Source organism: Branchiostoma lanceolatum, chromosome 3, assembly GCF_035083965.1.
Source record: "Branchiostoma lanceolatum isolate klBraLanc5 chromosome 3, klBraLanc5.hap2, whole genome shotgun sequence".
Taxonomy (NCBI): Eukaryota; Metazoa; Chordata; class Leptocardii; order Amphioxiformes; family Branchiostomatidae; genus Branchiostoma; species Branchiostoma lanceolatum.
Genome location: NC_089724.1, coordinates 21,760,409 through 21,780,312, shown reverse-complemented (window position 1 = coordinate 21,780,312; position 19,904 = coordinate 21,760,409). Strand labels below are relative to the sequence as shown.

Below are 19,904 nucleotides of genomic sequence, written 5' to 3'. Positions count from 1 at the left end.
CCTCTAAATGATTCTCACTTCACTGACATAAATTGCGACTGCCGTAAACTGACAGTTTATTAGGGACAAACCAAGCAGCATAGTGAAGGGTGCTAGAGAGAAGTCTACAAAGCACCCCAACCAAACTTAACTATCCCAGGTAAAACGAAGGAACATAATTCACAACGAGATTGATTTGTCCTGTTGTATTTTATTGCTTGGGATTTCTTTCTTACTTGACAGACGTGTTTGGGCCAGTTGCTAACGTTAATGTACTTTCCCTATCCCTGTAGTTAAGCTGCATTGTGGGAAGGCCGGGTATCACGTAGCTGATGACGTGTTTGGCGACGCGGAGACGTAGGTAGGACGGTGGTTCCTAGTTTTCATTTTTCATTTTTCCCCATCAAAAAGAAGGAACCTGGTCAAAGTAAACCAACTACAAACACCCAAGATGCCACCAAGACATCGCTGATCGTCTAAGGAACGGGTCTTCCGGGCCAGATCTGTGGAAGTTGGACGATAAGACGTCGACAGCTGGAGGGAGTAACCGGGAAGTGTCACGTCATCACATGGCCAGGTGAGACTACTGATTGACAGTAGTGAGACCTGCTCCACCTGTCGTTTTTAGACTATTCCTTAATGATTGGAGACGTCTGGTAGGAATTGTGCAGCTTTACATTTGTTTAACGTTCCGGTGTTTTGGCAAGAAGTGGCCCACAAGGCTATTACTAGTAAAAGAGCAGCCCCCGGGCCCCCTCCCCCTGACACACAAAATTATTAACGTTAACGTGTACTAACGTTACTAATATCACACACACACACACACACAGTGACACACAAGTACTCTTTCTTAGATACCTAATTGTAAAGAATTCGTAACGGTTATGGCTTATGAGAAAACAAGATTCTGTTTGGAAAGAGGGTGTTCAACATGTAATGCTGGTCTGAGTCAGGTCACTTTAAAGTTTAAGTTTAAACTGATTTAGTCGCCTGTGTTTACACCGTCTCTCGCTGGCTGGGGTTAAATATTTATCACAGGTTCTTTATTGAATTGTATGAGTTTCTATTATGCTGATGATCCTTCTGTTATTAGCTAAAGATTACCTTAGTCTTATCAGTTAATCTTTAGGTACTTCAGATACTGAAATGTCTATTGTTTTGATGTCACATAAGCCACTTGTCTTACGTCTCACTCTGCCAAACCCAGAGCCGTTCACCTGTCACGGTTACTACTGTTAGTGTGCTTACGTAGTTGCTTGAGGCTTACCTGACTCATTATACAGGTGTGACACAATAGCCTGACGGCTGTCGATGTCAGTAATGGCTTGAGTTCAGTTTAGGTGGCAACATCAGCTTCTGTGAATATGTATTTCCTATTTGGTGTGCCGTTGATTTTCCAACATTTTATGTGTTGGCATAACCTGCCTCTATACCACAGGTGAGTTTTATAAGAATAACATTGTATCCAGATATTCAAGTGCTAACCTCATTGCCATCTCTCTTTTGATACTTTTTAAGGGCCGAGCACACATTTGATTTTACTGGTAGCTGAGCATACTTTATTGTCACCATCTCAATGTACAATGTGACGTTACATGTACTAGTACAAATGTATTTCTCTAGTACTAGATTACAATTTTGAATGTTGCCATTCTATCGTTGTCTGCAGGTTGAGTATCCGCTGCCCAGGACTGTCCTGTCAATGGCGACCGGTCCCTCTCTCCTCCTCCCCCCAAGTCCCGTGGTTTTCCCAGCCCTACCCCCACCTGGCTGCGCTCATCAAGTACAGCATCATCTTTGGACTTCTCCTGGCATTCCTCGTGCTTCTCACATTTGCTGTTGTGGAAAGCGACAGATTCCTCCCGGCAGCGGGAATCGATAGCTACATGCAGAGGATGGCTTTCCGCGAGGCAACGGACACACGTGACCCCAATCTATACTACGGCATTGTTGTTGACTGTGGAAGTAGTGGATCGCGTGTGTTTGTTTACAAGTGGCCCAGACACACAGGGAACCCTGCACAGCTTCTTGATATACAACAAATGAGAGACCTCGAAGGAAAACCTGTAGTTAAAAGGATCACACCAGGTATTTTTGTGTTCTTTACTATTGTGTTATTTCTCTTGGAAGTTGAATGATTCTCCATTGTCCGACATTTGTAATCATTTTGTGACTGGAGGCTAATGCAATCTCACATCATCTGATTCTCTTACTGCTCTGTTGTTGTCCAGGTTTGTCCACCTTGGCCAATAACCCTGATGAAGCCAGCACTTATCTAAAGCCCCTGCTGCAATATGCTGCATACCACATCCCTAGGAACAAACACAAGGAGACCCCCCTCTACATCCTGGCAACGGCAGGCATGAGGATGCTATCAGAAAGGTACATGTAAGGGTTGGGAGACAACAACACGTAGATAGTAGATACAGCTCCACTATAGCAACTTTACTGTATATAACAATGGTTTGGAAAGACAGTCTGAATTTGAATCTTTACCTTAGATATTTTAATCGAAAGTAATATTTCTCAGAGTGTATATTAGATGTTAATGTTTGTTCCATGTTGATCTTATTCTTAGTGACCAGGAAGACATCTTAGATAATCTGCGAGAAAATGTTCCCCTGGATTATGAATTCCTCTTCTCAGACACACATGTGGAGGTCATCTCGGGCAAACAGGAGGGTAAGTGTTACCTGAGATATGCACTAGAATAAGGGAACAGGTGTTATGAAAGGAGCAGGTAAAGTTGAATTGCAGGATGACTGTCTGTCTACAAAATTATTGCTTGAGCAGAGCAGAGCATGAGCATAGTATGGTTATGGTGAGAGCTCAGGCTGAGCATATATAGGGAATGGGTCTCCCAGCAGTTTCTAGTTTTGAAATATGTGATATTGGGGGTCATGGGAGTATCAGCAGATGTTACACAGCAAGATGACTGTATCAGTCATAATGCCTTTTTTTTTACCTCCAGGGGTGTATGCTTGGATAGGGATCAACTTTGTGCTGGGCAGATTCAACCATGCAGAGGAAGGTGGGTATCAAGCCTTATCTGTGAAAAGAAAAATATATTGGCTTATTGGCACGAGCTGAAAACACCTGCAGTCAGCATAAAATGGGGCCATTTTGTGCTCTGGAGTCCAGGGTACAAAATCAGCACGAATACCACTTCCACTTGACAGTTGTGAGCAGCATGTTATATGATATATGATACTATGTGAAACCATATATAAGTAAAGATGAGCTTGTCACTGCATCTTATGATGCTAATTGTTATTCTAATGATTTAGATGACCCAATGGTAGAAGTTGAGTTTGACCAGGCGAGTCTGACCGAGACGTCCCAGGTTCCCTCCATCCTGCGGAAGCGGACTGTCGGGGTGCTGGATATGGGTGGCGGCTCACTGCAGATTGCCTTTGAAGTGCCTAAAAGTGTAAGAATTGACAAGGTGTCGAAAATGTTCATCATTCTGGGTGCTTCTGCTTTTTTTTTCTTTCCTTCGGTTTGCTGTGGTCCATTTTTCTGTCCATTTTTACTTCCTCTTGTTATCACTATGTTTGCTTTCATTCTTTGTGATAAGAATGCTTTGTTTTTAGATGTAATGTAACATTTTGGTACTTTTGAATGTTCTTTAAGTTTTTATTTTACATAACACTGCTTTTGTGTAAACCTAAACATTACTGCATCGAACACTGTCCCCACCTCAACACAACCCCAAATTGTAGCATCAAGCAGGGTTCTCCCCAGAAATTTAGAGTATACCGGAGGAGGGTGCGAAGCACCCGAGGCGACGCGCCTTGGCGCGGCGCTGGGGGGGTGGCCCGGAGGGGGGTGCCCCCCCCTCCGGAGGAGGAAGCTTTAGCATTTGGGCTGTTTCAAGTACAATTGGAGGCCATTTCCTGCAACTTCAGGTTTACTTTTTACCTACAATCACAAACAAAAGAGGCAGGAAAAATCATCAAGACAACACTATTTTGAAAACACATACACTTTTATTACATATCTTTCTGACATCATCTTGCTGGCTTTTGCTTAATCTTCATCGTCTTCTCTTGGGAAAGAAGATGCAATCAGGTAGGCAAAGGACACTACATTCGGCCCTGTCACATATACAGAAAAATGCAAATAACCCTCATTTAGGATATAAACTGACAAAATTTCTGAATTTAAAAAAAAATGGGCATAGGTTCCCCGCTATGACCCCTTACCGGGGGCCAACGGTGCCTTCAAATTCAACAAGAGAAATAGTATACACAACTCCAAGTCATGTATTTTCTACTTGGAACTTGAGGCAAATCACAATGGAAAACATTTGGAAAAACCTTCTCATCAAGTTACATGTATTGATAAATAACGTTAATTTTTTTTAACTTAAAATAACACATCAAAAACTATAAAAAAAAGAAGACAACAGAAGCCTGTGCATTTTCTTATATAGACTGTTATGAATTTTTTTAAGCATTTCACACACCGAAATCCCAACATACACTCAAAAAGTTTCCTGCAAAACCTCTAGGTCCAAGTGCTTGAATTGGCCCCTTTCAGTCTGAGAAAATGGAACGTTCCACTACAGCATATAACTGACATTCCAAGCCGCAGATTCAAAGAAAATATTGACCTCAAAAACCACATCTGAATAAAAGAAAATAAACATGATCCTTTGAACTTTCAAATAAATATCAAATCCTTCTATCATGCAGTTTCCTAAAAGATTTATACTTTTTTCATGCTTATGACATCAAATTTTAAAGCCCGTAATCTGCAGTGAAATGTGAGGCTATTTTCTGTCTAGCCTAATATAGTAAACAGAAAAAAACAAAATGGCGGCCCGGATGAGAGTGTTACGCGCCGATTTGAGGCACAAGACATGGTCACGTAAAAACTCAAAAGTCCTCGAACGAAAGGCCAAATCATGCATATAAATGTGTCCTCGTAATGTCAAGACGTTCCTCAAGCCCCTGCAATAAAGCGGGGTATCTAAACTTCTCCAAGAAGCAAGATTTCTCGAGTTAAAGATGACACATTTTCCAAGGTTTTCCCTATGGTTTAAGTATTACACTCCGGACCAAGAGTGGGGGTTTCGCGGCATGCGGTTTGAGGGCGACACTCCACTGTTTCCGGGTCACACTCAGCGTGACGGCAGAATACTGGCAAGACAAAGCAAAAGAAATGTTTCGTGTTGATTCTGATGACACTTGACTGTGTTCGGGCGGGAAGCGCGCAAGGAGGCGGCCCACTGTAGTACACGTTTTAAAGTAACGTTAACGATGGCATTGTATATAATGTTCTGGCACACTTTCTACTTATACTGTTAAAATTTTTGGCTTTTATACCCTCCGAATTATAACTGAAAATCGTTCCATGGACAACGTTAAGATTGCATTATCAAACGGGTTATACCCGCCAACTAAATACAGGCTTGATACTGTTCTTTAGCAAAACTTCGTAAGTGTTCTATAACATACTTAAAATACTTTTCCGTTTCACGTCTGTGCCTATATGGGTGTACACACGCCCTTCAGAAGGCAAGGTTAACATTGGGTATGACCCAATTCTAAAATGAAAACTTTTCGTTTGACACCTGTGCCTATATCGGTATACACACACCCTTGAGAAAGCAAGGTTGAAATTGGGTCAATGAAATGACCCAATTCTAAAAGGAAAACTTTTTCGTCCTACGTCCGTGCCTACATGGGTGTAACGTTACACACGCCCTTGAGAAGGCGAGGTTGACATTGGGTCAATGGAATGACCCAATTCTAAAATGAAAACTTTTCCGTTTGACGTCCGTGCCTATATGGGTGTACAAATGACCTTGAGAAGCCAAGGTTGAAATTGGGTCAATGGAATGACCCAATTCTAAAAGGAAAACTATTCTGTTTGACGTCCGTACCTATATGGGTGTACACACGCCCTTGACAAAGCAAGGTTGAAAATTGGGTCACTGAAATGACCCAATTCTAAACGGAAAACTTTCCGCCCTACGTCCGTGCCTATATGGGTGTATACACGCCCTTGAGAAGGCGAGGTTAATATTGGGTCAATGGAATTATTAATGACCCAATTCTAAAAGGAAAACTTTCCGTCCTACGTCCGTGCCTACATTGTTGTACACACGACCTTGAGAAAGCAAGGTTGAAATTGGGTCGATGGAATGACCCAATTCTAAAATGAAAACTTTTACGTTTGACGCTCGTGCCTATATGGGTGAACACACGCCCTTGAGAATGAAGGTTGAAAATTGGGTCAATGAAATGACCCAATTCTCAAATGAAAACTATTCTGTTTTACGTTCGTGCCTATATGGGTGTACACACGCCCTTGAGAAGCCAAGGTTGAAATTGGGTCAATGGAAAGACCCAATTCTAAAATAAAGTACTTTTCCAATTGACGTCCATGCCTATATTGGAGTACAGATGCCCTTGAGAAGCCAAGGTTGACATTGGGTCGATGGAATGACCCAATTCTATAATCAAAGACTTTTCCGTTTGACGTCCGTGTCTATATGGGGGTACACACGGCCCTGAGAAGCCAAGGTTGAAATTGGGTCAATGGAATGACCCAATTCTAAAATGAAAACTTTTCCGTTTGACGTCCGTGCATATATGGGAGTACACACGGCCCTGAGAAGCCAAGGTTGAAATTGGGTCAATGGAATGACCCAATTCTAAAATGAAAACTTTTACTTTGACGCCGGCGCCCGTGCCTATATGGGTGTACACACGCCCTTAAGCCGGCGTCAATATTCATGCGAGCGTCGGCCGAATTCGTAAATCGCCCAAAGCTCGCCGAATTTCAAAATCGCCCGAGCATATTTGGATCAATTTGATTTCTAAAAATTGACCGAAGCCCGCATAATCGACAGAACGTCGGCCGTCCTTCGGCCGAAAATACCCATTTGGAGCTCGCCGACACGTCAGCCGAGCTGAATTCTTGATTTGTGACGGGGGTTTAAGAAGGCAAGGTTGACATTGCGTCAATAGAACGAGGGCATTGTATATAATGTCCTAACACACTTTCTAGTTTACACTGTTTTCAGCTCTTATACCCTGAAAATCATAGCTAAGAGCGTTACTTAAGAACGTTTAGAATTGCATTATTAAGCGGGTTCTATCCGCTAACTAAAGACGGGAAACTCTTGTTTGGAAAAGTTTGTAAGTTCTATTCCATACGTGTGAGTTTTCATTGTTAGGAACTTACGGTCGTACACTATAAGGACGGAATGTTTTTTGCACTCTTAGTGGCTTTTGTGTAATTTATACCCATATAATCTACTTTCCAAGCAGAGGTCGTGGGGGAAGATTGACTTTTTTTATCATATGCCTCGTTGGTTATACACCCACTTCTTAGGACGGACAATTCTTTTATGTCCGAACTGTGGCGATCCTTTGAAGCAGTTTCAACTTTTCACTCTTAAGGGATTGTTTCTACATATACTGGCCCAATTTCAACCTTGCATTCTACAGTTGTAAAGGGCGTGTTCATACCCCTACAGGCACGGACGTAGGACGGAAAAGTTTTCATTTTAGAATTGGGTCATTCCATTGACCCAATTTCAACCTTGCCTTCTCAAGGGCGTGTCTACACCAATATAAGCACGGACGTCAAACGGAAAGTCTTTTATTTAAGAATTGGGTCATTCCATTGACCCAATGTCAACCTTGGCTTCTCAAGGGCGTGTGTACACCCATATAGGCACGAACGTCAAACGGAAAGTCTTTTATTAATTTCAACCTTGCCCTCTGAAGGGCGTGTGTACACCAACATAGGCACGGACGTAGGACGGAAAAGTTTTTATTATAGAATTGGGTCATTCCATTGACCCAATGTCAACCTTGCCTTCTCAATGGCGTGTGTACACCAACATAGGTACGGACGTCAAACGGAAAAGTTTTCATTTTAGAATTGGGTCATTCCATTGACCCAATGTCAACCTTGGCTTCTCAAGGGCGTGTGTACACTCATATAGGCACGGACGTAGGACGGAAAAGTTTAAGTTTTAGAGTTGGGTCATTCCATTGACTCAATTTCAACCTTGCATTCTCAAGGGCGTGTGTACACTAACATAGGCACGGACGTAGGACGGAAAAGTCTTTGATTATAGAATTGGGTCATTCCATTGACCCAATGTCAACCTTGGCTTCTCAAGGGCGTGTGTACACCAACATAGGCACGGCGTAGGACAGAAAAGTCTTTGATTATAGAATTGGGTAATTCCATAGACCCAATTTCAACTTTGGCTTCTCAATGTCGTGTGTACACCCATATAGGTACGGACGTCAAACGGAATGTTTTCATTTTAGAATTGGGTCATTTCATTGACCCAATTTCAACCTTGCCCTCTCAAGGGCGTGTGTACACCAACATAGGCACGGACGTAGGACGGAAAAGTTTTCATTATAGAATTTTGGGTCATTCCATTGACCCAATTTCAACCTTGCCTTTTCAAGGGCGTGTGTACACTCATATAGGCACGGACGTCGAACGGAAAAAGTTTTCATTATAGAATATTGGGTCATTCCATTGACCCAATGTCAACCTTGCCTTTTCAAGGCCGTGTGTACACCCATATAGGCACAGACGTCGAACGGAAAAAGTTTTCATTATAGAATTCCATTGACCCAATGTCAACCTTGCCTTTTCAAGGCCGTGTGTACACCAATATAGGCACAGACGTCGAACGGAAAAGTTTTTATTATAGAATTGGGTCATTCCATTGACCTAATTTCAACCTTGGCTTCTCAGGGGCGTGTGTACACCCATATAGACACGGACGTCAAACGGAAAAGTACTTCATTTTAGAATTGGGTCATTCCATTGACCCAATTTCAACCTTGTCTTCTCAAGGGCGTGTGTACACCCATATAGGCACGGACGTCAATCGGAAACTGTTTTTATTTTAGCATTGGGTCATTCCATTGACCCAATTTCAACCTTGGCTTGTCAAGGGCGTGTGTACACCCATATAGACACGGACGTCAAACGGAGAAGTACTTCATTTTAGAATTGGGTCATTCCATTGATCCAATTTCAAACTTGGCTTCTCAAGGGCGTGTGTACACCAACATAAGCACGGCGTAGGACAGAAAAGTCTTTGATTTTAGAAACGGGTCATTCCATGGACCCAATTTCAACTTTGGCTTCTCAATGTAGTGTGTACACCCATATAGGTACGGACGTCAAACGGAATGTTTTCATTTTAGAATTGGGTCATTCTATTGACCCAATTTAACCTTGCCCTCTCAAGGGCGTGTGTACACCAACATAGGCACGGACGTAGGACGGAAAAGTTTTCATTATAGAATTGGGTCATTCCATTGACCCAATGTCAACCTTGCCTTTTCAAGGGCGTGTGTACACCCATATAGGCACGGACGTCGAACGGAAAAGTTTTCCTTTTTTTGAATTGGGTCATTCCATTGACCCAATGTCAACATTGCCTTCTCAAGGGCGTGCGTACACTCATATAGGCACGGACGTAAGACGGAAAAGTTTTGATTTTAGAATTGGGTCATTCCATTTACCCAATTTCAACCTTGCATTCTCAAGGGCGTGTGTACAGCCATATAGGCACGGGCGTCAAATGGAAAAGTTTTCATTTTAGAATTGGGTCATTCCATTGACCCAATGTCAACCTTGGCTTCTCAAGGTCGTGTCTACACCCATATAGGCACGGGCGTCAAACGTAAAAGTTTTCATTTTAGAATTGGGTCATTCCATAGACCCAATTTCAACCTTGCTTTCTCAAGGGCGTGTGTACACCCATATAGGCACGGACGTCAAACGGAAAATCCTTTCATTTTAGAATTGGGTCTGCTTTCATGAAGGTTGCCTCCAGAGTGCCGAAGCCACCGTCTTCTTTGGGCTTCTCCAACTTTTCCCGGAACTCAGGCCTCTTAGTATGTCTCAACTGCTTCTGAGCATATACAAATTAGCTTACCGCAGCGAGCACAGACACTTTTGGTGACGTATGCCCGGTAGGTGTCGTCTGTTTCGTACTGGGCGCCCAGTAAGGATCAGTAAGGAGCCGGTTAATTTGCACTGCATGACAAATTATAAAATAAGAAAAGTATTCTAACATATCTTTGGATAGAACGTGAAGATTGACCACACTTCCGCGTTCGGCCGCAAGCCCTTCTGCTACGACCCGGAAGTAAATTACGCCTCATAATGCTGAAACGGTAGCACGGAAACCCCCATGCAGTGCGAAATCTACGACAGAATTTAACACAAGAAGGCTCATTTGGGGCCAACTTTGAGTGTGCAAGTCTCGTTCGAAAATTATATTTGGATCTCCAAGTGTATCGCAGGACCTTGGACAGCTTCTTGACATTACGGGGACACATTTATATGCATGATTTGGCCTTTCGTGCGAGATCTATTGAGTTTTTACGCGACCATGTCTTGTGCCTCAAATCGGCGCGTAACAAGAGCCTCCTGCATTGTAGCAGCGATTTCCTGAAGAATATCAGCGATTCGCCGGGTTTAGGACTTAATAACCATCACCAAAAGCGAAATAACACCATTTTCGGTATTTTCATGGTTAATATTGCTAAAATGAAGCCGCCATTTTTCGACTGGATGGCCGATTTTGTTTTAAAAAAAATGCCATGTGCTCTGAGAGTAGAGTATAGTAGAGTGCTGTCAACAAACAAAGTTCTGCCTTTTTTAAATCGGTTTTGGGACTAAAAAATACTCAACCGAATGTGAAGCAAACCCCACACGATGTTTTTAAATGTAGTTGTGCTACAATGAACCAGACATTTTTTCTGCTGCTTGCCGTTTTTTGAGGAATGTTGCAGAGACCATGACGCACTGGCGGTAAGCTGATTTTCACAAACGTGTAGCTCCAAATAAACTTCTTTCTGACCCGTTGGCTGTGATTCATCAAGGATATTGTGTCCTTGGATTCATGAAGTAAATACAGACAATTAGCGTTGTTTGCATGAAAATAGGATTCGGAGTCGGATGCTGAACCAATAATGAGATTCTTTTGTCACCGGCGTTGTAGCGAAATGGTCCATTGTTTTTCGAGTATCCGATCCATTCACAAGTTTTTACAGACAATGCCGACGGAAAAAGTGACGCCGCTCGGCCCAGAATTCTACGTATTTTCATGTTTTTTTGCCAAATTATCCAGGAAAATATGGAAGAAACACCCTAAATTTGAAAATGAGTATACCGGCGCCGAGCTAGGAGTATCCCGGCGGCACGCCGTTGTTCCGTTGTCTGGGGAGAACCCTGATCAAGGCAGTTATACTTTAAACCTCCTTGATATCATGTAAATATACACACAGCAGAAATGCTAGCTGAAAGATGAGAGCTGAAGACTGTAGCGCTGGTTAGTTTGACTGCATTTGAACATACGAATGAATGATATGCACATCAGTGTTTTAACAGTCAACTAGTACATAAGTATGGCATGGTCTCACGCTGGTGTTTTTCTCTGCAGGATGACATTTCCAAGAGCCTGATTGCAGAGTTTAACCTTGGTTGTGATAAGCACCACACGGAGCACGTGTACAGGGTGTACGTCTCCACCTTCCTGGGCTATGGGAGCAACTCCATCCTCAAGTTGTACAGGGAGCAGATGGCTAACATCTCAAGGTGACATCTCTAACTGTCCTATATAATATAGGGCAACATGGTATACTGTTGATTCCGTCATTCTTTGAGTTGTCAGAAGAAATCTGGACTGCTATAAAGGAAGAAAAACCTTGGCCAGTAACAAGAAACATCTGTCTACCATTGCTTTCATTGTGTTTCCTTTTGAATGAGTTAGTCGAAAGTGAAGGAGCTGGTCTTTCATTTATGACGATGAGTAAACCAAGACTTGTTGCTGCTATCCCACAGATCGACAGCTATCCGAGACCCCTGCCTGCCACGGGACATGCCAATGGAACACACCACCCAAGATGGCCGCCATGTACACTTCAAGGGCACGGGAGACTACAGAGCCTGTCGTACCAACCTCCAACCTTTCTTGAACAAAACTGTCCCTTGTCAAAAACAACCTTGTTCTTTTAACGGCGTCTACCAGCCAAATATAGACTTTAAAAACAGTGAATTTTATGGCTTCTCAGAATTTTGGTATTCCATGGAAGATGTGTTAAGAATAGGTGGGAAATACAATTATAAAAAGTTTGAAAAAGCTGCAAGTGATTTCTGCAACACCAGATGGAGTCTTCTGGAGGATCGGTATGAGAAGAAGCTGTACCCCCAGGCGGATGAGTACAGATTTAGGTAAGGAGCTGCATTTAGGGCAACCATAGAAATGAACAATTTTTTTTTTCATAAGACAAAACTCTTGAATCAGATCCGTAGTTCACTCCTGTATCATTCATTTTGAAGTTTATGTTTTCCCATACTAAATAGCTCTTTTCTCTTGACTGTACCAGATCCCAGTGTTTCAAGTCTGCCTGGATGGCTACCATCATGCATGACGGGTTCAGCTTCCCCACCAACTACAGCAGCCTACGCTCTGCACAGCTGATCTACGACAGAGAGGTCCAGTGGACCCTGGGAGCTATCCTCTACCGAACCAGGTTCCTGCCCCTCAAGTGAGTCAACTCTCCAACCTAACGGCTTTTGACACTCCTACATTTGACAGAACTTTGCTGCCATGGTGGAAAGAAATCTGACATCCTTGATTGGCAAATTTATTTGTTGAACATTGTCCAACACGTCAGTCTGTCCTTAAACTGAAATGTCCTTTTTTCATTGTAGGGAGATCCAGGCAGGAATCCTGCAACAGCAGTCCAGCTACAAGCCACCCTGGGTCCGTGTGTCCGCGCTCACGGGGTACCAGTACATCTTCTTCCTGTGCTTCGGCATTGTGGTTGCCGCCATCTTCTTCTACATCCGCCGCATGGGAGGGCGACGAATTTCACCTGTAAGGTCACCACTGCACCATGTGCCATCCATGTCATATTTTATGGTTGATGAAGGCATGGTATGAATTGACTGCTCAGATCGGTTTGTTTCATCTCCTGAACTATAAAATCTGTACAATGCTTGCTCCTTCTGATCTCCTTGACAAGGTCTGCCTATCGTTTTCACCATCTGAGCTCATGTAAAGAGTTGTATAAAGTTGAGCTCAAGGAAATGTTGCTGCATCATGCAATTAGAGACCAAAATATTAGGTGCATACTCTCTAGATGCAAGAGTTTATGTTTCAATGACGTCATTTGATCTCTACAAATTCCTGATGTTGGTTTGGAACATTAGGCGTGTCATCTGAGACATCCAAGCCAACATTTGTTGTTACTCATAATGTGGACATGTGCTGTCATTGTATAAACAAAGAATTAGAAGCAATTTTATTTGAACAAATAAAGTTAAGACCTATTGAAAAGCCATTATCCAATATTCCACTCTTTATATGTTGGAGCAAATGTTGTAACATGTTCTCTTGCAACAATTGACCACCTTTTTCTTCTGTGCCACCTTCCGGGTTCAACCCAGAGCTAGTGCAATATAACTTTGACAAAACGTCTATACTGTTTTAATGTTGAAATAGAGGCATTTTATCCTCTCAGCTTCATGTTCTGATTATGCATCTGATTCATATATGGATGAGTTCAGTGCATATACAGATACATGTAGTTTGAACAACCAATATGCAATAATGTTCATGAATAGTAATGTCCTTTTAACACATTGTACTCAAGATTCATGTAGATAGCTAGTATCAGTTTTATCTTTTAAGGCTGGAAACCAAGACATTTACTACTACAGTGTTAGTGTTTTTCCTTGTCTAATCCTCTGTTGGTAGAGCGAGAAAATATTTTACACAGTACAAATGTATTCTTGTGTCACAACAAATCCATTTTGTATTTCCTTCAAAATTCAACTAAATCAGAATCCCTTCTTTTGAACAACTCTTGCCAAACAAGGTATTAAGTCCAGACTGTTCAACTGAAATCTAGAACATCCTCATGCTCAAACAATCTCACTGCCAGAGAAGAAAAAAGTGCAATTGTAAGTTGTATAGAAAGAAGGATACAAACTTCCAACAGTTTATCAATCTGCAAGACTTACAGCAAGGACATTATGTCCTTACTTACAGAGAACATTATGTAAGGGAAGAAAAGGTGGTTGTGAGACAAGTCTCAAAGCCTGAAAGACAAAGTGTAACATTCTTGTATTCAGAACTATTTATCAGGTCAGGTCCGATGTCAATATACATGTACCTGTAAACGTATTTCTATGGTACTACTTCTTGTTATTTTGATTTAACGGTTCAAGTAAGATCATCCCACATACAGTACAGCATCAATTCTCTCTTCTTTTTGGACCAAAAGAAGTCCCATTGATCATGACACTTTGTCTTTTAGGCAATATATTATTTATTCATTGATGACAGCATAGAAAGCTGTCTATAAAATATTTATTCAGTCGTTGTGGTTCATCAGCACTTCATGCCCATGAACTCACATCCAAGTTACTGTGAAATATACATTGAAGTTTACTGTCAACTTACATACAGACTTTAGAATTGTTTCAGGTCAAGTCTATTACTTATTGGCTTGTACAGACTTAGGTGTTTGAGTCAAATTATCATGTAGTTATCTTGGTCTGTTTTTTTCACATTCTTGAAACTTACAGGTATTATCCTGGTGAGTTTATGTCCTATCCGATCTTTGCTAAGATAAGATAAGATTCAAACTAACTAGGATGGCACAGAGGCTATCTTTGATATATATATATACATGTATATGGAAAAGTGTGAAACTCTACAGTGTTACATGTCTAAAGAACCAAGCAAACAAGACTGTCTATCTATTCAATCCTTCAACCTGCTGCTTTATGCTAAAGGTTGCAGAACATTTTCCACATTTTTGTACAGTAGTTCTCAAATTGAGGGACCAGTGTCACCATATTGTTAAGCTTGTAGACTAGTCTAATACTGGTCATTTTTAATGGAAAGTCATCCTCTAGGCTTGGAGGGAAACCATGTCGGAAGTCTCACATCTAGACATGTTACTGAATGTACAGTACAGTTAGCCTAGTAGCCATTCTTCATTATCCGGCTCAGGTGTGTTTTAGCGGCCCCAATCCTACTACGCATAGGGGTTTCTGACAGCCTACCTTTCCAGCCGGTCTTTCTGATTACTGCCATCCTGTAGAGTGAAGTAATTGAAGCCAATCCCAGAAAATTTCCCGGCATGCACTAATGAACTAGACGGGCAGTACTCCCAGTACCATGGAGATACCGGGACCTCATGTGGTATGGCTACCAATAAAGTTGGACATATCATTATTTGAGGGCGTATGCTTTCCTCTATATTGTTGTTATCTTCTGTCCACACATGTATGTACTGTTAATTATGGAATTTCCAATTTATACCCTGACAGTGTCAATCAAAGTCTTACCTGTGTTTGATGGTAGAATGGACAATAGTCTATGGCCTATAACCTTTTTTTTTTCATCTGTATGGTCTCTGCTGCCTTGGTTTGGAGCGAGGATAAACTTCTGATATTTCGTCAACATTCTTATCTTACAAAATAAAAATTTACTTTCTTCAGAACCCAACTGTTTCTGAATCGTTACTTTCTGCAAAATGGGTAACTATGTTGCACTTCAGACAACATCTGGTAGGGGGAGTTGGTTAAGAGCCTATTTGCCATCTCTTGCTTGTTTTGCTCATGGATGTTAAGGTTGGAATACTACTTTGGACAAATATGGACAAATCTCAAAGCAACATATTATACAATAAATATACATGCACAGTATCTGCACAAATGCTACAATTTTCTACATATGATGTTGGCTGTCCTAGTACATCTACCGTGGTCAATTACATGTCACAAAGTATCAGAAAATATGTAAACCTTGGATTAGATAATACAGAGAGAGCTTCATGCATAATTTAGAAGTCTACCCCACCTACATGCTTTATCATTAACAGCACTAGAGCTAATGGTATTGATGTTTGTTCCATTCGATATTGACGAGTTCACCTGGAAAACTGGCAAGTTGACAGCTGTTACAAGATGTGAAGAGTGGGTAGCTTGTCGCATTTGACTAGATCGTTCGTCCATTCAAATATCTACAATTGGTAAATACATTTCATATCACGGGAATAGTTTTAACATCACGGCTTGGAAGGAAGGACGGACAGACATGGACAACAACTTGTTCTTCGCTATCAAGGTTTACTTTGGTGAGCCACGTTTGGTAAGTTCCTTAATCATTTTTGCCAAGAAGGGTCTTTTAATACGTTTATCGTCTATGAGTGCAGGTATTTGTGTGTACCTGTGTAACGTTACCGGTGTTTGTGATCATACAAAGAGTAAAACGTCGACCTTTCGCAAGGATATATATCATCTAGGTTCTATCAATTGCAACCTCCTTGCACATGCAATGGTGTCTCAAATTGAGTGGCCTAAACTCTACTGTACCTCTTCTTCACGCCCCCTAGCGGGAACCCGAGATCACAGACAAGCCCGGCTCCCTGTACAACTACGTCATGTCGGTGACCCTGACGTCGACGCTTGCGTTGTTACTGGGTTTGCTGGTCCATGTGACGGTGCGCAGACTCACCTGGTGCCCTCCCCTCAAGTTCACCCGGGAACAAGGTCAGCTGCATGGCCGCGCTCACGCCATTCACAAACTTCTAGTTACCACAGTCAAACCTGGATTTGGCTCAACGGACTGAGGAAACACTTGGGCCTGTCAGGTGGTTGCTCAGGACAGCGTGGGGTTAACTATACCTAGAAAGGGACGGGACTGTTTGATGTGGCTTGTGAATGGAGGTGGTTGCCTGCTTCAGGTAATTGCCCGACCAAATTTGACTGAAGTATCTCATGTAATGATTAAATCTCCGCCTGTCCACCATAACCCTTTGGGACTGAAAAAATTGTCTAAATTGACCTGCCTACTACATTTGTACCCTTTTGCCAGTAATAACCTATAGATGGTACGTTGAATGAAGCTTCAGTTTGAAGAACGCTGATGGGGGAGTAACCTACTTTGACACTGTTAAAAGTTGTGGGGAAAAATCCTACATAGACATTACTTTTTTTGATGATTTACACAAACACCTATTCGGGTAATGATCATTGTTGTAAACCTTCCCAAATTTTTCTCGAATGCACAGCGGCCAATGGGGAGCCCCGGGAGTCGACCCAAACCCCAGCCGGAGCTGCATGCAGTGCTTTCCAGCGGACAGAGGAGGAATCACCACGGCAACGGCTCAGGCAGGGACTGTGCACAAGAAGCGGGGCGGGGCCCGGCCGCTTTCCGCCGAAAAGAAACGTTCCTCGAAGACCATCGCTAGGCAATACAGCCTGGCCTGACGTATTGTAGCTCAGGCTCAGAACTTGACCATGTAAGCAGATCAACAATGTGGTTGTGTAAGCCACCGTTGATTACGGCTAGAGGACAACTCTGGTGAAATCAATAACAAGAAACAAGAGCAAATGAATATTTTCAAAAATTCAAAAAATGAATGTTCGGGCTTCACGTATTTGCCTGGTATTCCCCCATAATCGGCGGTTGAATTCCACTGGACACTTGTTTCTACACACAAAAACACATAACGTTAGAAGAAACCTCTCGGGACTTGCTCCAAATCGGTTTCATCTAGTGGGATAGTCCATTCTTCAAGGTCAGGGACGGACAGGTTTACATGCACCCAATTTCCCCGTTCCCAGTACTCTCCTATACTACTAGTATCCTAAATCAAAATCCTACAAAGATACATGATGTGCATCGAAGGTATGTGCCTGTCACCGTTAAAATACATCAAATGGCAACTCGTATTGCTTCAATGGTTGGGTCCTCCCGGTGCCATTTACCTATGGGACATTGACCCGAAGTAGAAGATTGCAAAGCGCACGTTCTGTTTACAAGGACAGGTGTGACGTCCGCTCGTAACCCCAATCAGTCAGGGCTGATGCACTCGGACGGAAACGCGCGCGCGCGCGCGCGCGCGCGCGCGCGTGCGTGTGTGTGTGTGTGTGTGTGTGTGTGTGTGTGTCCACACTGATTTTATGTACAGTATTTTCATTTTGAAAATTCGCTCGTTTTAATATTGATCCATTCAATCAATCAATCATGCCAGGGTGGCTTCACGCTTTATATCATACCCCTATTCCACAAACTAGGACAGCGCTCTCGCTGCGCGCTCTCTGCGACCTACGATTTTAGAGAGCGCTAGCACTCAACGAATTTCATAGATAAAACGGATCTTTTTACGCCTTGTGTGTTTTGTTGTCTTTTCAGCCATACTTTTACATTTTGCATAATATTCCAATTATGGAATAAAGGTTAGACAAATCCTATTTAGGTCGCAGCGAGAGCGCAGCGCGATCGCCGTCTAGTGGAATGGGGACCTATGAGGAGGAACCCCTCCTTTGACTCACTCCACCATCCAGTCTTTTCGCTACACTATTTTTATCGTCACACGCCTATACGGTATTTTCCATTACGCTATTTTTATCCTTAACATTTATATATGTAGTAATGTCACAGTATCAATTGGGCATTCAAGCTGCGACTGTAGTGCTATGAATTTGTATTCTTAACCAGAGCTCCACGGCCTCACACCTTGGCCAAATGACGTTCACCTTGACGACTGATTTATTATGAATATTTCTCGTTGATTATGCAAATGCAAATCTATCTTCATATGCATAGATTGTAACAGTTGATCACCTTCACCCAAATAATGAAAGTTGTCCAAAGTATGAAAGTCGTATTCGTCAGCTGCCTCTTTAGCTATTCCTTTTCAAAGTCTCATACAAATTTGGGCCCTGCAGTTCCAAGACAAGCCGCTAGAGGAAATCTACACCACTTATGATTATTCTCTGCCTCTGGAAATATCTACCACTAAAAATCACCACCCTTGCATGTTCAGAACACGAGATATCGAAATCATAATTTCTGCTGCAGTATCTAGGAAACCCACCTATAATCATTTCTACATCTTGACAACACCTACAACATGCATAGGCCAAATATCATAACGATCCATTCACGAATTCTCGAATTATGCACAGACAGGCAACTTGACAAACAGACACTCAGCCCCGAAAACATAACCTTCTTGGTGGTAATAAACCACTTCTACAACTTGTAGCACGCTTTAAAAAGAACGGTATTTCGCCGCTTCTTTCAATGACTGCACTGTACCGGTTGACGGTCGCCCGTGGGGTCACGTCCACCTCCTCTATCAGAATATTGTTTGAACCTTGATCTATTCCTGAGAAGCTCAAATCGGCCTGCAGGCCGCTTTTCATTGAGGTCATAAGGGAAGAGGTACGGGTCAGACAAAGTATAAACAGAGATACGGATTACATCATTTGAGTCCTAATAAATCCACCAACAGAAATGGTTACATGCATATACATTGTACAAAACACATAGTAGCCAGATTATTTACGGCATCAAGGTAACGTTATTATGGACAATATAGTTATTACCTTCGCCGAGAAGGTTATGCAGAGGGTAGCGTTTGTATGTATGTATGTATGTATGTTTGTAAAGACCAGCATAACTCGAGAAGGCTTGGATGGATTGTCTTGATATTTGGTAGGTGGGTAGGTCTTGTTGAGACTAGGAAATGATTAGATTTTGGGTCCCCTAGCGGCTTGTTACGGTACTGCAGCGGAACTTCCTGTTTCGATATCTCGTGTTCTGGACAAGCTATGGAACTGATTTTTGAGTGGTAGATAGCTCTTTGGACAGAGAGTAAGTGGTATAGGTTTTGGCCCCCTAGCGGCTTTTTGGGAACTGCAGGATCAGGTTTTGGTTCAGACTTTGAAAGGGAATAACTCAAGAAGGGTTTGATGTATGGTTATAATTTTTGGTAAGTAGATAGCTTGAGTGATGATGTACATGATTAGATACTTATTATGCAAATCAGTATCTAATTTGCATAATTAATGAGGAAAGTTCATACATCCGCCAAATTCCAAGATAG

The 19,904-nt window shown here is 42.2% G+C and overlaps 2 protein-coding genes across 3 annotated transcripts; both read left to right on the top strand.

Annotated features, from left to right (window-relative positions):
* The first annotated feature begins 301 nt into the window (after positions 1–301).
* On the top strand, positions 302–15,506 carry LOC136431031 (ectonucleoside triphosphate diphosphohydrolase 4-like). Of its 2 annotated transcripts, none has more exons than XM_066422223.1 (10): positions 302–556; positions 1,649–2,067; positions 2,211–2,361; positions 2,558–2,661; positions 2,951–3,010; positions 3,267–3,409; positions 11,429–11,583; positions 11,830–12,219; positions 12,375–12,536; positions 12,703–15,506. In XM_066422223.1, exons 1-10 carry the CDS (start codon positions 549–551, stop codon positions 12,932–12,934), a joined length of 1,824 nt encoding a protein of 607 aa, XP_066278320.1. In that variant the 5' UTR covers positions 302–548; the 3' UTR covers positions 12,935–15,506. The 2 variants fall into 2 exon arrangements, with proteins under 2 accessions (XP_066278320.1, XP_066278319.1); XM_066422222.1 differs by having other exon boundaries at positions 3,267–3,424.
* Positions 15,507–15,791: 285 nt separating this feature from the next.
* On the top strand, positions 15,792–17,864 carry LOC136431033 (uncharacterized). Its single transcript, XM_066422225.1, has 3 exons — positions 15,792–16,156; positions 16,401–16,557; positions 17,079–17,864. Exons 1-3 carry the CDS (start codon positions 16,103–16,105, stop codon positions 17,285–17,287), a joined length of 420 nt encoding a protein of 139 aa, XP_066278322.1. The 5' UTR covers positions 15,792–16,102; the 3' UTR covers positions 17,288–17,864.
* The last annotated feature ends 2,040 nt before the right edge of the window (positions 17,865–19,904 follow it).